General features: G+C 36.4%; 1 protein-coding gene across 1 annotated transcript in view; it reads left to right on the top strand.

Annotated features, from left to right (window-relative positions):
* CAMKMT (calmodulin-lysine N-methyltransferase) overlaps positions 1-17658 on the top strand; it is a 222004-nt gene that overhangs the window by 9150 nt on the left and 195196 nt on the right. Inside the window, exon 3 of the mRNA XM_074897092.1 lies at positions 7576-7640. Coding sequence (XP_074753193.1) covers positions 7576-7640 — 65 coding nt within the window. The remainder of the gene's footprint in view (positions 1-7575; positions 7641-17658) is intronic.

Here is a 17658-nt window from a genome sequence, read left to right as displayed (position 1 = left end):
AGCAGCGTGCTTGAATAGGAGAACCTCTTCATGTATCTTTTTGTCAGGAAAAAGATGTTGCTATGGCTCCTCTAAAATCTTGACAAAAGTGCTTTTGAATTTTCATCTACATATGTTTTCCTTAAGCATTAACATCTTTTGGGGAAAGCTCATTGCCTATGTTGGATGTTAAAAGGGTTGTCAGCTAATATCTTGACAAGACTAAATACTTAAGAAAGTTCATAAGGTTGTTAGTGGCTTTTGGCAAAGAGTCTAAAGGTCAAGGTATATCAGTTCAAGGGCTATCAAAACTGATCAAATTGTATATTCAGATATGCTATGACCTAGCTGGAATTACTGCTCTAGAGGGATTTAGGGACCAGTTTGTTAGGCAAATAGAAGCTTCAGTAGGAACTACCAGACATGTGCGTGCTTTTCTGAATTTCTCAATATGGCTTGTTTTAATAAGCTGCTGTTTTTCTAACCAAATTCAGGTTGGATTCACATTTGGGAAAAACGACCTTACACCACGTTTTTCTGTCACTGGTTTATTTCAGAATAATTCTTAATAAACCTTCCAAAGCAGGAAGCCAAAAGCACCAATATAATGCAGTTTTTGCTTTAAAAAATTAAGATGGATTTTGACTAGATCCTTGAGTTGACAACATCACTGACTCATTTTAAAAATCCCCATAACTCTACTAGTTAAACAGGGATCTCTAGTGTGCTTAATGAAATGTAGATATTCACAATACACAGTAGAAGGTGGTCTCTTGAAGTTTGTATAGGTACTGAGGTGCTTTGCAGTACCTCTGGAGTATGAAAAAGAGCATCTGATGAATGTTACTTGTTCGTAGTGAAAAGTGTGTCAAGATGAAATTTCTTGTGTTATAATCCATAATCTTGTTTGATTAGTCTCATTTGGATTTGTACCGTATTTGATGATCCTATACGCTGCATCCTTGTCTTGATGATATGAATTGGGTGCCTACATAAATGGAATTGCTCTCTAGTGTTTGCAATAAATGTTAGTTAAAAAATAAATCCCTAAACTGACAGAGTCAGCCTGGGAATTGGGCTGAATGTTCATGGCAGTCTGATATGGAGAATGTGGACCTATTCAGTCCAAGCTGGAATCTTGCTGCAGTTTTCACATTCAGATTTGGATACAGTAACCTAAGTACTCTAGTCTGCAGGTGAAAAATGTAGACTTCGTTTTGAGTGAAATTTCTTGCAGGCTTGAAGTGGGAAAAAATGTCTTTTGTTACAAAAATTATGTGGCCTTCTGGGTATTTTCTCCATTAAAAATACATTTTTATTCATTAAACTTTAATGTTTATTTGTTAGCTTTGTTCAAGTTCTTTTTAACTTTGGGGATATTTCACTTTGCTGTTAAAAATTATGCATGTGCTAAATACTTGTTTTCTTGGTAATAGGAAGATATAGGGTAAGTAGAGACATTTAAAAATGTTTATTTAATTTTCCATTTCTAAATCCTTCTATTCTTAGTCAGGAATGTGCTTTTAAGTTTAATTTTTGTATGAAGAGTTCTAGCAATGAAGTGATTATAGATCATAAAGATTCAGTGTCTCACTGTGGATATGGTGTCTGTCTTTTAGACAGGAAAATTATTCTTTTATTAGAGTTAAAAAGGAGCAATCAATATCTTCAAATTTTCTATTTCAGGATATGGATTTACTTTAAAATTGTAGGCTCATTTTAAGCAATTAGAGAAGAAATAAGTTATTTCTGTGGTAAAATATTTTGCATTGATCAGTCATTTGGTGTTTCAAATACTAAAATGCAGAACTGAAAAGAACAATGTTAGCAGCTTGGTGGAAGGGTTAAGTCTTTGTAAAGAGTGTTAAGTGTTCTTTGCGAAGTGTCATGCCTTTATTCTGAATGTGAATGAAAGAATGATTAGATTATTCTAGACCTTTGGTTTCGAAATGTGAGGAATGTTATTTATGGCAAGTGTTAGAAGATGGGTTTGGAAGAAATTCCATTGGCTATTCCTGTAGGATATTTCTGCTAATAACATTTTGAAGTTTTAATGAATTTTTATTTTAGGGATAGACATAAAAAAATGAAGGAAAGCAGATTTCAGGGAATATTGCCTACTCCTTATGAACAATTTGTGCGGATATCATAAACTTGGTTTATTCCATTTATCGGGTGCTGAGTGAAAACGTGTGGATATAGCAGCATAAAGGCTTGGCCACAGAAGGAGCAATTGAGGAAAGAGGTAAAAAGTGATTTGGTAACATACTACTTTCATTCATCGATGAAACTAAGACTGTTCCATCATATTGCCCAAGACGTGTATTTGTAAAAAGAAGTCAAAGAAGCCATTGTTTTTGTTTCTTACCATATTAAGTTGAGATCTTGAACTGGAGCAAAAGAGTGGTTACCTTGTTTTGCTATGCTCTAGCCCAGAAACATTTGATCGGGTAACAAAGTTTGCAGATAACTCTGAGATTCTTACTGGGCTGCAATGACAATTGATGGTGACACTCAGCAAGCCGTATTGTAAAGTACCTTTGGCAGTAACTTTTTTACCCTTAGCCCATCTTTCATTTTCCACAAATATTGTAGTTTTGTTTTGTATCCAAGTATTTTATGGAAATGTAGTCTGTCTTAGTTTTTGTAGGTTTTTTAAGTCTACTGTATGTATTTAGTTATTTGTATTATTTTTCCTCATTCAGTTGAAGAATAATATAAAAGGAACATGGTTTTGTTTCATTATGGTTGATGAAAAGCATACATTAATAGGGAGCTACTGAAGGATTATTTTTACTCTGCTGTTTGCAGCTATTTATAAATGCATGTAGAAGTCTGCCACTTGGGTTGCCTGAATTGGAGAGGAAGGAACATTAATATATTTTCAAGATACTGCTCTCTCTCTTACTCTGACTTTACATCCAAGGTTAATTTATTTGTAGTCCAGAGTAAGCAATTTTGCTTTGCTTCACATGAGGAGAAACATGAGTTATAATAGAAGACAAATCTATGAATGATAACCTAATTTAAGTCACTGCCTCAGCCAAAGAGTGTACTGTTCCCTGAAGACTTATTTGAAGAACACTGTAGATCAGATTAACAACACTGGCCTGAAGTTCACTTTCTCCATGATGCTTACCTATACTTGTTTGAAGTACTTTACTGATCTTGGCAATCACAGCTTTGAACTTCTTTGAAGTCCATTGAAGTCCTTTGATCTGTACAACATTCATGACATATTCCAAAGCACTAAATACGAGTGTTCTATATTTTGAGATGCCTGTGGAAATTTATGGGGATTTGGGGGTTAGGATTCAACCACAAGCTTCTGTGATTCCTTACCTTGACTTTCATAATTCAGTGCACATGACCCTTACAAACTCTTTAATGGGCAGTTTGTAAGACTGTGGAAAGCTGTGACTATGACAGGCATTCATAGAAAGAAGACAGTGATGTGCATTGGCAATTTCCTCTGGGTTTGCTAATGGAGGAGCAGCTGCTGGGATGGGACAATGAAGCAGCAGCAGACAAAACTGCTGTGGGGTTATATGCAGAGTAGTGGATCCCAAACTAGAAGCTGTGGGTTTCAGGTGCAAGACTGAGTAGCATGATATTTATGGCAGAATTTGGATTTAGAGAATACGTGTATTTACAGGTGCATGTAACTTAAGTCTGCAAGTCAGAGCTGTGATGGAAAAGAGCTGGGGAGTAGCTGGTGCAGAGTTTGTCTGCAGGCTCTCCAAATAGTTTTCCGAATGGAGAAACACGTGGCTATTGGTGTCTGGAAGCCCTTTCACAAGTAGATTAGCTGTTGCTTTTCTCAGTCCTAAAACTTGTCTGCAATAGAAGTAATGGTCAATTCTTCACTGTTTGGGTTCCTTAACTGTTAAATGGTTACCAGTGAAATTTAAGTGCTTCTTCTTTAGCCTGGTGTATGGAGAAAAGTCTTTATCAGAAGGAAGAGGTATTTTCCTGTCATGCTAATTGACTTAGGAAGATTCACTGTTACTAACTCGGTAAAACTCAGTAAAATCAGTAAGTTTGCAGATGACACCCAGTTGGGTGGGAGTGTTGATCTGCTCGAGGGTAGGGAGGCTCTGCAGAGAGACCTGGACACGCTGGAGCCATGGGCTGAGGCCAACTGGAGGAGTTTCCATAAGGCCAAATGCCGGGGGCTGCCCTTGGGCCACAACAACCCCCAGCAGCTCTACAGGCTTGGGGAGGAGTGGCTGGAGAGCTGCCGGTCAGAGAGGGACCTGGGGGTGTTGATTGACAGCCGGCTGAACAGGAGCCAGCAGTGTGCCCAGGTGGCCAAGAAGGCCAATGGCATCCTGGCTTGTGTCAGCAATAGCGTGGCCAGCAGGGACAGGGAAGGGATCTTACCCCTGTACTTGGCACTGGTGAGGCCACGCCTCAATTCCTGTGTTCAGTTTTGGGCCCCTCACTACAAAAAGGACATTGAATGACTCGAGCGTGTACAGAGAAGGGCTACAAAGCTGATGCAGGGTCTGGAGCACGTGTCCTATTAGGAGCAGCTGGGGGAACTGGGATTTTTTAGTCTGGAGAAGAGGAGGCTGAGGGGAGACCTTATCACCCTCTACAGCTACGTGAAAGGAAGCTGCAGAGAGCTGGGGATGAGTCTCTTTAGCCTAATAGAAAGTGACAGGACAAGAGGGAAAGCCCTCAAGTTGCACCAGGGAAAGTTTAGACTAGATATTAGGAAGCATTTCTTTACAGAACGGGTTGTTAGGCGTTGGAATGGGCTGCCCAGGGAGGTGGTAGAGTCCCCATCCCTGGAGGGGTTCAAGAGTAGGGTCGATTTAGAGCCTAAGGATATGCTGTAGGTGGGAACTGTGCTAGGCGAACGGTTGGACTAGGTGATCTCCAGGGTCCTTTCCAACCTAGATGATTCTGTAACATGGAGTAGTCTTAAAATAGTCCATAATGGTAATACAGTTAAGACCCAAGATATGATTTTTGAAGTAAATGAGAGTGGCTTTCCTATCCAGAACACTGTTGAGATAATGGCTGCTCTTCTTATTCTAGGAGATTGAACTTGCTCCCCACTTTTATTCAGTGAAGGTTTCATAAGCTGATCAGACTAAAGGAAGCAACAGTGTGGAGTCGGCATGTGGAAGACTGAGAAGGAGGAGGTCCCTCATAGCAAAACTGAATGCTTCTAATCATTAAATTATGGCTCACTTATGTGCTTGTCATGAACAGTATTTGTGAAAGCAAGAAAGAGATTGCTGAGATAGAGAGTTAGAGAAAGAGACTTTGAATGTTGCAGGCAGCTAGAAAAAGGTGTCTGTGCAAAATGCCTCTGCTGGCCAAGAGAGCAAACTGCTGGGATGTGTTGTGTATGCACTTGGATACCACAAGCTTTTGGCCACTGGATAATAAATGTAAGATTATGTTTGAAATTTGTGTGTGTTGATTTTGATTATGGAAAGAATGTTTTATAATCAGAGGAAGAACTGGTCATTAATGAAAACTGAGTGTACCAAAAATAGTAATGTAGATGAACATTCATTGAGTTAAATAAAACCACCAAAATTTCAGGACAACCTTGAAAACAATAGATGTGTGGCATGCATCTGTTGTGGAGGCTTATTCTTCAGGCTGAAATTTGCTGCAGTGATACTTTTAAGGCCAGGGCTATGGTTGTATCATTTCTCTTTTTTACCTTTTGACCCTGAAGTATATAAATGGTATTATTCTCTAGACTGGGACACTCCACTAACATTTTTCTTCATGTCATTCTGTTGAACTGCAGGTACTAGACTGCTAAATTGTTCATCCTCACATTGTTTGATTCACTTGGAGATTTGCATGATAAATCTTTATATATGGACTATGTACATCAAGAAATTGAGGGGAGAAAAAACCAAACCAAAACATGTTATCTCAAGACTAATCTACATGCCAACAAAGATTAAAATATTCCTTTACTGTCTCATCTCCTCTCCCCCAGTCTTACATTCGTTTAGAAGATGAGACATTCACAGCTGTCTGAGAGACCCTATCTGTGTCGGACATATGCACAGTTACGGAGTTTGTAGGATGCTAAGGAGTCTGTGGGGGACAGTTTAAAGAGCAGTTCTGAGTTTGGCAGAACTCTTGATCCTGTCCACTTTCTTGTCACTTCCCTTGAATTAATTCTTGCATCAGTTGTCCAATCTGATTGAAAACAAACTTGCCAAAATAAAGTAGAAAAAGTGCATTCTGAGTCCACACGATCCATCAGAATTCTTGTAGACTTCCACTGCAGCCAAGCAATGTATTTTTTTTGTTTGTTTTTATGTAGCTTGGAGAAGAGCTGAAATGACCAGCTGAATCTTTTGTAACATCTTTCTTATATATTTTGTTGCCCCTGTTTATGAGCTCGTTTCAGTTTGTTAATTTGATTTTCATTTTTTTAAAGGATTAGTCTAGTGGCTGTTTGGTGCTTCTCAAAATTTAACATGTAAATGATTATTTAATGCTTATGATTATCAGAAGTTATAAATAGCTTTTTTCCCCCACTTAAATCAGAATTTTATATTTGCAAAAAGGTTAATTTTTTTTTTTTCATTCTTACGACACTCTTTCTTCAGGAAAAAAAAAAGCTCAGAGAATGAGAACTAATTTTGTAGGTGCTAGAATTGTTGGAGTTCTTCCATTGTTTTTCAGTGTTTCAAATTAGCATGTTCCTAAACAGCCTTAGAAACTATATTTGAAACATTATTAAAAGACTATCTTTGTATTTTACTGCCTTGCTGAGTTCTCTTTAGTTTTTTTTTTAATGCATTTGTGAAACAGCTATGTGATCTGATTGTTGTAAAGTGTCAGATTATTTTTTTTTTAATTTTGTTCGTTTTGGGCCTAGATTATCTTGGAATAGTTAAAACATTTTTAGTTGATTTTTTTTTTTTTTTTTTTTTTTGTGTGTGTGTGTGAATCCAACTAGCCTGACACATTTAGAGGAAGCTTCTTAGGCAAATTTTTATTCAGCTTTGGTATACGTTCTTTCTGCTGCTGTCAGTGTTTTACTCACTGTGTTCTAAAATTTGCAATTGGCATGTGAAATTCAGTCAATTTATCATCCCCAGTTTTGAATGTTTATTTCACTTGGGTAATGCAAATGTAGAACCAAAGAAAATGCAGTTCACTGAACACATTAATTGGTTTCACTGTTCACATTAATTAAATGAAGTGTTCTTGATTGTATGGGAGTGTATAGGAATGTGTGTACAGCTGCTGTTCAGAGATATTCTTAAGGTTTTTCTCTTGAAAGAAACCACTTTACCAGAATTTTTCCTTTCCTATATATGACTTCCACAACTAAACAAAAATTGATGCTCTTTGGAGATGTTTTTGTTTTGATAGTTTCTGAGAAACATGTTCCTGGTTCATGGATTTCAGTGATGGAACTTTGAAGAGTGGTGGTTGTCTCCTTGTTTTCCCCCTGGTGGCTACAGTAGTACCTGTTTGCTACTTGTCTGTGAAAGGGGTTTGTGAGAAGTGAATGTGTGCAGTGAACCTCTTTTCTGAAGATGCAAGATGGTGGGTTTTTGATTGTTTACATGTTGGTAAAGTCACTATGTTTTCTTACAGATTTCACAACGGACTGTTAAATGTTAAAGATGTTCTTACAAGTTTTGACAACACGGGGAATGTCTGTAAGTCATTGTTTATTTAAATACAGAACTATGTTGATAGAAGTCTAATTGTATTGATATAAAGTATTTCTGTAAGAGCATTCAGTAACCATTTTGTTTAGCTGAGAAATACCATTACTGTTAGAGATACAGACCTTACCTACCAAAGCATTTTGTGTTACACTGTTTTATGTCACAGTTGTTTGTGTGGATATACCCTTAAGTCATCCCAGTGCAGGTTATTTTTGGTTCTGTGGCTGCAGCAGGAACATTAGAGCAGCTGAACTGGGTTGGACAAAAAATTAGTTTAGCCCGTTGAATTGTGTTGGCCAGTGGCCAGCAGTGGCTGTCTGAGGAACAACAGTGCAAGAACACGGGAAGCAAACAATGATACTTCTACCCTGGAGAGGTCAAATGCAAACCAGAGAAAAACAAAAGAAAGCACACAGTCAAGTTGAGATTCCTCCCCACAGAATGTTTTGAATCCTAGAATGTGACATGAATTCAAAAAGCAAAGGGGAAAAAATTGTGCAGGAAAAATTCACTGTGGCTCTTAAGTATAAATACACCACTTATGGCTTAGGAAGTACGGAATGTTAGGAGAATTAATTGGGCAGTAGGATGATACCTTTGTCCTGATCTTTCACTCTTGTCTAAGCATCAGTTACTGGCCACATTAACCTGAGACAAGAGGAGCTGTAAGTGGACCTTCAATGTCTGACCCAGTATGGCTCTGTTTCAGTATACTTAATAATAAAATTATCTGTGCTATTAATGGACTTGAATTATAAAATTGTGGTAGATCATGGAAAGGAAGCTGAGCAAAAATATTTAAATATTATTGATGGAGTGAGTAATTACTGTTATATAATTAACATTTAATACATATAATGCATTTAATACATATAATTTTTGTTTGATTATTTTACCTTATTTTTCAGGTAGGTTGTTTTGTTTTCAAACAAGAAAACTGATAGAATAAAGTTGGAGGGGTCTCTGAGTTTGCCAGATACTCAAGAAATGAGCACATATCTGTTCTTCCTTATCAAAGTGATGATATAGAATCATTCAGATATGTGTTTCATCTCAAACTCCAGACGTAGTATTCCAAAGCTATTTCAGTGAACAATTACTTTTCATTATCAAAAAGGTCAATTTATTTAATAAACTTTTGCTTTCAAATGGAAAAAAAAATATAAACTACATACCTTTTTAAAATTTGCTAGCTTTCATTTGGTTCTGAACTTTGAAGATAGTTGCGTGGTCCTACCACAAAATACTTCTGGATATATTCTTTAACTGTTGTCAAAAATAAATTTATTCTCCAATTTCTGAATGAGAATTATATCTAAGGGGTATTTTAATATCCAAATTAGTAATACTAAAGCTAAGAAGGAAAATTCACATTTGTAATTATGGTTGACATCAGCTACAGATGTAGGCATCAGGAGCTGGATGATAAAAAAATTTAGATTAAGACATTTAGGATCTGGAAGAAAATGCTTTGCTTAAATTATGGGAAGCATTTAGAGAGATTTGATGTTGTAGATTCTCAAAATAGGAAGCTAGAGGGAATTTTGTAGCAAGTTACTTTATTCTCATAAACTGTTCTCAGTAAGGGGAAAAAATTAGGAAAAAAATCCAAACTGGGGTTTTGGATACAGAAAGAAATAGTGTTATATTAGTTCAGTAGATAACAGCTTGGGCATTTGTTTTGAACAGCAAAGAACATTTGGGGTTTTTTGCCTGAAAGTGCTTCACATACTGGATCAAGACAGTGTACCTTGCTCTGTTAAAACATGATAATATGATTTCTTAATCTTTGTTCTTTGTGTGAGTACTTAGATTGTGATCAATCTGCACAAATTTCCTTGTTAACAAAAATAATATGCTCTGCTAAAGTTTTCATATGCTTTCCTATTAATAGATGTGCTGTCAGCTCTTCTGTTAACTTCTTCAAGTATTTCAGCTACTTTCTTATTATATGGTAGAACAAGAGTTGTACTCTTAACACACAACACCAGTGCTAACACAGAAGTAATAGAACATCTGTAGTTCATACTGTTTCTCTGTATATGCAAAGATTCTCATTTGTCCTTTTGGATTCAGTATTGCTTTGAGGGTTTGTGCTGTGCTATTATATACGGTGTTTTCTAAGTCCTTTCCAGATTCACAGCTTCCCCATTTTTAAATGTCTGTGTATGTCTGTATTGATGTACGTATTACTGATTTATGCCCATTTTACTAAACACTCTAGATTACCCTCTGTTAGGGTAACCAAAATAGTTATTTTCTGGCAGCACGCAGTACTGTTTTGGAGTGTAATAATCATACTTTTTTGCCTCCACCTGTATGGAGTAAATGTCTCCAGTGTCCAAGATAAAGTAACTATGTGTCTATCACACCTTCATAGTAAAGTTCCCCAACCACATGTTTACTGAGCTGCTCTACTGGGATCTTACCTGACTGAATTTGTGTGCACTCCATTATCCCTTGATTTCTTTGACCCGTTTCTGTGTATTTCTTACCTCTCTTTGTGTTAACCCACAGTGGAAACGGTAGGTAGTAATCCTGCCTCCTTTTACCCCCAAAGATAACTACAATTGTAGTATTTCTAAAATTAGGTTGACTATTTTTTACAATTGCTGTGGTGTTTTTTAAATACTTCATATTATCAAATGACAGTCTACCCTAAAAAAACCACTAAACATTTCTAAAATGGTCTTTTAACAGCATTAGATTACTACTACTAGTACGTAATACTAATGGAGCTAGTCAGTGTTGAACATATTAAAAGTTCCATCTACAGTAGCATGTTCTGTGAGGGGTCCCATTGAATAATTCTAAAAGAACACACCATGTAGTCAGAATTTATTCACTGGGCATTAAACTTCACTTAAATGATTTGGACGGAGTTATCAGAAAACAGTTAAATGTTTTAGTGTTCTGTCTGTTTTGGCTGCCATACTAAGTATTTATCAGGAAGATGAATGTTTTGCTAATGATTATTACATTATAAAATAATTGTGTATTAAACAGATCAGGTTTTGTGAAAAGTGCAACATATTGCACATTACATCCTTTTTAAACATAATAATTTGTTTCAAATAACATGGTTTGTGTGGTTTTGGGGGGAGTTGTTTTGTTTCTTATAGTAATGTTCTGAAGTACCTTATGTTATAACAAGCTCTTTCAGAGGGCATTTGTATGGTCTTTTTGTTTCACTTTTTGATCTTTCTGTTTATCATCTTTAACAGCCACATCACCATACACCATCAAAAGAAGAGTGGTAGAGCAGATTCTAGTTAATACCACTTTCTCTACACTCCCAGTAGACATCAACTCAGTACAAGATGTGCCACTAGCTGGCAGCATTATATAAAATATCAATAAGCAGCTTTTGAGGAATACTTGTGACTGTTTCCAAAAGTGCTGCCTTACACCACTAAGACTTCAGGACAAAAGTGGAGCCAATGGCAGTAGCTGTAAATGGGGTATTGCAGGTTCTCCAGTGTTAACTCTGGAAATTGTCTCTGCACGATGTCTTGCCCAAACTTGGTAACTACACTTGTATTCTCTTTTCCAAAAAGATTTCTGAAGATGGATTTTCACTGTAGGATTGTCACTATGAATGAAAGTTCACATTGCAAATTACAATTGGTTTTCACTTTCACAGAAAAATGTGAAATTTTTTTTCTCTTCTGCTCATCCTTTGTGAGATAGTAGTTTCCATGTGGAAACTCTAAACGAATTCTCCACAGAGACAGGGTGCAATGCTAAATGCAATTCATTCAGCTTTAATTCTATACATGAACAGGAGCCAGGGAAAAGAGGACTGGAATGAAGGAAAGGATCAGTCTGTTCGTTTCAGACAACAGTATGCCATCTGTTAAAAAGATGGTACATCCTGAGACCATCTCTAGTCCTAAAATAATCCTTTAAAAGAACTGATGGATCCCAGGCAGAAGGTTCAGTGATGGCATTATAGGATAGCAGCAGCTGGCTCCAGGAGCCACATGCCATGCTCATCCTTGCAGAAGAGAAATCTCTTCTGCAACAGACTGTCCAGAAAACAAGGAAAATTCTGCAAGAATGAACTTCAGAGAGTATCACCTTCCCCTGCCTTTCCTAGTGGGAGAAAGCAGTTACGAGTTAAATGCTTGTATAATTCTATCACTACAGTAATAATTTCAAATTATGTATACATTAAATTAAGTGATCAGGGGACAAAATATAAACCTCTTTACTAATTGCCACCAGTCAAGTAAACTACAATGTCTGTAAAGGAGAATTTTAAGCAGTAAAATACAGCATATTTTGGGATTTTCATCTAGTATCTACCTGATGTTAACACAGAAACAAGATATTCCAGAGTGCTCAAGTAGTATAAAATTGCAGATATACTATATGTAATAGCAAAACATTTTCTTGTGAACTGCATATAGCATAGTTAATAATGTAACCATTTTGAAGAAACAACATGGTCATTACATATTCATTGTATTTTCTACTTGGTTGAGTGTACAATTGCATGTTTTGGAACTAAAAAAGCAGCAGAGGGTGCTACAGTTACAGAGCTACTCAGGCACATATTCCAGAATTGTTGCTCCTGCAGGCAAATAGATCCTGCAAAGCTTTCAGTCTGGAGTAGATGTAAATAGGCTAGGTTTAAATTCTGTTGCCTCTGTTTATACAGGAAAACAGGTAACCAATGTGAAATCCAGAAAAAGTAGAATTACATATACACTGGTTTTCTTAAATACTTTTTTTTAAAGTGTTTTTTTGCTGGAAAATGTTACATAGTTTCCTGAAACCATGGTGTCTGGGTATAGCTACTGATACAAAACAGGTACTCACCATCTTCTGAACTGTTTGTGTTTGTGCTAATTTTAGGTTTAGAAATTCCAGTCTCTGCAACAAGTTTTGTATTGGAAAATGTTGGGGATTTTTTATTGTGGTGTGACCCCCCCAATAAACGAGCTAGCTAAATTGGAGAAAATTTTTGTCCCTTCATGTAATATTTTTCATGAAAATAACCAGAGAGAGGATTTTTCTTAAATTTGAGTCCACATCGGATTTTCCTTGGAAACACATACCAAGGAGAAAAAGAATTTTCTTCTTTTAGTTTTCACTTTTTTTTTTCAGGTTATACTAATTTTAAAATTAGGCTTATTTAAAACTAGCAATTGTGTTACTTTCTTTTTATTAAAAATTTTTTTAAATCTACTTCAAACAACCTTTCCTTCTTTATTCCTTCTTCTCAAATAAATAGAATGAGAGGGGTGTCTTCTTTCCTGGTAGTGGTATATGAGGATGTGTTTAGAGAGCTACTTGTTTCTTCAGAGCTCTCACTGTGTGACTAAAAGGTATCTGAGCTCCTCTATGGAGAGATTGTGACAGCTACTGATTTATCATGCCTGGAAGGATAGATGCCATCAAGCTACCTGGGAAAAAGCATAGGATGTCATCCTTTATGGCCGCAGAGGTCCTCCATGTATTTCATGTAACATTACCTAGAATCAACAAGGGAGCAGACTGTGTTTTTCGGGTGCTGCTGTGGAAGTTTCCTCCCTTTTTTTAGAGGTACGCTTCCTGCCTCTCCATGCCTCACTAGGTATTCTCACCTGAAGAAACTGCCAGTCATTGTCTTTTGAGCCTTCTCTCATTCCACCGGTGTGGCAGTTTGAAATTTGTTTACGATGTCAGAACCTCACATCCTCTTGAAAAAGTCTTCAACGAAAAATAAATTGACTGGAAGAGTGTTTGGATAGCAAGAATACATGTTTTTTTGAATGAAATATCGTATTTATGATACCTACAATTTACTATTCACTATGCAGCTTCCTTTTAAATAAAACATTTCACGATCAGGGTTAAGAAAAAACAGCTGTTTCCTCCCTCCCCTCCCCCATCCAATTCACTTCACTGATTCAGTTTACGGCATCATCCCAAGCAGTCACATTGACATAACCAGCATAAAGCTTATAGAATGGAGCAGAAAATAAGTATATGGGGGGAAGCAGGTACCTTTTAAATTACTCTTCTACCAGAATTGTTTTTATGAAACTGTTCTATGGTGAAACATCAGTGATTTGTCTGTACTTCAATCTTCTGCTTTTCCCTCACTCAGTGAAGTCTTCTGTTTATCAGGAACCTATATGTGAAAACAATAATCATACCTGTGATCAGGGATCTGTTTCCTCTTAAGGTATTTTTCTTCTCCTACATATTCCAACATAACCTGACTCTGTGCATATCCTTTGACACGTGGCACCAGCTTGAAGAAGTGGCAGGTGAAGAAGCCCAGCTGAGCTCTTCTGAGTACCCTCCTCATTCCTTGCTCAGTTTGAAGTTTTTGTAATAACTGGTCCTGCTGTCAGGCTATTCCAATGAGAACTTTTGGTAAAAATACATGAGTCTGTTATAGTAACTGCTGTTACCTTTCTGTATTGCTGAGCAATGTTTTGTACCTTTGCACTCTGATTAGCAGGGGTTTTGCATCAGATCTGTTGTCTTAATCTTTGTAAAAATTGTTGGCATAAGTATGTTTGTGAGTGTATGACTCATGCTAGTCTGACTTTACACACTGGTGTTGACCTATAATCTGAAGCATTTTTGAAAGAGTTCCGTGTATTCTAAATGGATTATCGTGAGAAATTGGATCTTTTAATTTAAATTAATTAAAAGAATTTGAAGATAGGGTATAACACCTTAAATTAGATTGGTAGAAGGAAAAGAGTATGAATTATTTTAATGAATTTCATGGTGTTTACTTTTACATTTGATAATAACTTAATCACCTTTTTAATTGAGATAGGGTAGGATAACAATGGTAAGCATTCCTTTAAGATATTATTAACTAAGCATAGTCTTTGAATGCATTGTAGAATCTTTTCTTAAAATATTTCAAATTCGAGTATAATTAAAATAAACAGTTTCAAATGTGTTATAGTACAGGCATGAGGTGCAAAACATGCTCAAGAAATGCCATGCTTGGGGTACATCCTTGAGTAGCTACCTTCTGTTCAATACCACACAAAGTTGCTGGTGGAATCTGACTTACACATTAGATGGAGCATTTCTTTGTATAGTAATATAGTCTCATCAGTAGCTGTGGTGTAGAGGTAGCAAGGACAGCCCCTGTTCCGCATTTTCTTCATACAAATATAACTGAAATGTTATGCAGTCTTTTTAAACAATTTTTTAAAAGTTGCACTGTATTTAATTTTTAAAATTTTCAGATGGGTGAACTCGTGTCTTTTGAAAATGTTAGGGTGAAAGGTTTCAACTTAATTCAGCATCAGTTTACCAAATAATATTCAAACAAAACTATCTTGAGTCAAATATTTCTGGAAATTAGGATTTGAAACCTTGATGAATAATAGTCTCATGATAGTTCTGACTGAAAAGTATGGTGAAAACTAATCTACGTAGCAGTGACCAGATGAAAATCCAATGCAGAACTATTATTCATGTACTTAGCTTGACAAATTAGATACTCTTATTGGGTCTCAGTACAGTTAAATAAAATTCTATGGTTTTTAATAATTTTTCCAAATATTTTCAGTAATGTGGAAAGAAATGGATCAGGTATTATTCCAGAAATCGGAAGAATTAATTTTTATTAAACCTGGTGGATTAAAAAATCCCCCTATACAAATGGTTTGATAAATGAAAAATGTACGAGGAATATATGTGCAACTGCATGTTTGTACTAATTACTGGAGGCCCAGCTTTGTGGTCTTTATAGACTGCAGCTCACCTGCAAAAGACTTTGAGTGACCAGCCCATAAAACAAAGGTTCAGAACATACTGGTTTTAGTGATGGTGATTTCACATCTACTCTCCTTACTGATAGAAAATATCTACTGATATCTAATGGCGTCTTTTTTACTAAAGCTTAAATTTATTATTTTGTTCATTGGTAAAAACGAGATTTTCTTCCGTAAAAGCTACACTTTTTGCTAGGTTCTGATGTTTCTTTAGACTCTGTAAGTTTCATTTGTATCTTTTTTGAACAGTGTTTGTCAAAACTGGGCACGATAGTCCAGTTGGGACCTTCATAATGATAAGTAAACCAGGTGATTTTGTATTTTACAGCCTGTAATCCCGGTATTGTATTTTCCTCTCAAAACAGCATGACTCTGACTCCTGTTGAGCTTTTGACCTGCCATAAGGTCCTGTTCCTCTTTAAAAGGGATCAGTTATTCCTGATTGTGTATTAATGTAGCAGATTATTCTTACCCAAGTGCAATACCTGGTACTTGTCCCTGTTGAACTTTTTCCTCTGTTTGCAGACTTCTCCCAGTTCATTGCTTTTGTCCTTTGAAGCCTGTCTTTCAACATACTGGACTTCCTAAGTTGATATATTGGTAATTTAATAAGCGTTTTCCTTCTGTCATCTAGATGGTCAGTGAAAACACTGAACAGAGCACAGTCTGGTGTAGGCATTTATGGAAGCTCCACATGATAAAATCACCTGCTTTTACAGTAAACCATTGAGAATTATTCTCCAGAGTCAGTTTTCTTGATCAGCTCTGCACCTATCGTAACCAAATTTTATTTATACTGTAATTTCTTATGAAATTGTCGAAAGACTTTCTAAAGTTTTGATACAAGACATCTACTGCTTCTGCCCTATACACGAGCCTCTTATCTTGTTTCTCTGGTGAATGGTTTTTAATTAAAATATGTAATTTATTTTTTGTTGCTATACTTATCATGGAATATGGGACAAAAGAATGAAAAACATGAATCTGTTTTGAGTTTTTAATTATGTAGAGATGAGGAAGAGGATGAATTCAATCAAACATTATACTTACTTATAGAATGCATTTTCTCTTCCACACTGAAAGTCACCTGATGATTTTCTGTCTTACAATTTCATTCACTTTCTGAAAGCCATTTTTTTTAATCATTTGTACTACATATGTATCCTGTCTAAGCTTCTATGCATAGTTTTTTTTCTTGTAGTTCTTTGGTGTCTTGAAGGAGAATTCTAGCTACACTTAGATGTGTCCTGGTCTTGTGACATGTTTGGTAATTTAGCAAAAATTAGAATAGGATTGTAATAGCCCTCTATCCTAATACCTTTTACCTCCCATCTCCTGACATTCTGTAAATGTGATGGAATGTAAAATAATGTAAGATGGGGGGTTTTTTTGGTAATTTGGGAGTGCTCAAATGTGTTTGTGCTTCTTGCCTCAGAAATGGAATTCTGCTGGTCATATTCAGGACTATAAAGAATAATGTGAGCCTGTTACACCTTTTAACACCAGCTTCTTGTCTATTGATATTTATTATTGAACTGTGAGCTGTGCTTTATGAATTGAATTTACTTTCTTTCCATCTACACTACTGCTGGCTGAATGTGCGTTTCACTATCTAGATATTTTTTATTCCAAGTTAATATTTAGGTTTCCCTTTATATTTAGGGCAATTCCACTATTTTAAGGGAATGTTTTGTTTAAATGTGTGTTTTATATCAGCTCAGAAGAGGGTGTCGCGCTGTACTCCCCAAACCGCTTTTTTGGTATTTACTACTCTGTACAGTATCACATCTGTGAAATAAATATTTAATCCATTTTACAGATAGGAAGTCTCATGAGCCTCTAGATTTGTTACAGAGTTGTTCCTGGGGTAGAAATGGGAGACAGAAGCAAGACGACTTACAGTGATGGCCATTAGCAGACCTGACTTCTAACCTCTCCCATGTGTAGCTTTATGTAGGCTCTTTGTTGAATTGTGTTGTACTACATTTTCAGGAGTGCCTCCTCATTTTAAATGCCACCCATTTGGGTTTTCTGAAGTGACAGACTTAGACCTGTGTCAGAGAAGAGACTTGGGCATAGCTGAACTGAACTTTACATGCTGTGACAATAAAATCCTTCAGGTAAGGAGGCTTTTCTGCATGCATAGTGGCATGGGCTGGAATTCACCACAGGTGGCACTCCAAGATTTGTGTGTCATTAACTCTCCCTTTCTTTGGAGTTTCAGTTCCTAACCTGATACATTCGTAGTCTTAAATCCTTTCCTTTAT

Source organism: Athene noctua, chromosome 1 (genome assembly GCF_965140245.1).
Source record: "Athene noctua chromosome 1, bAthNoc1.hap1.1, whole genome shotgun sequence".
Taxonomy (NCBI): Eukaryota; Metazoa; Chordata; class Aves; order Strigiformes; family Strigidae; genus Athene; species Athene noctua.
Note: the sequence above shows the minus strand (reverse complement) of the source record. Positions and strands in the feature narration are given on the sequence as shown.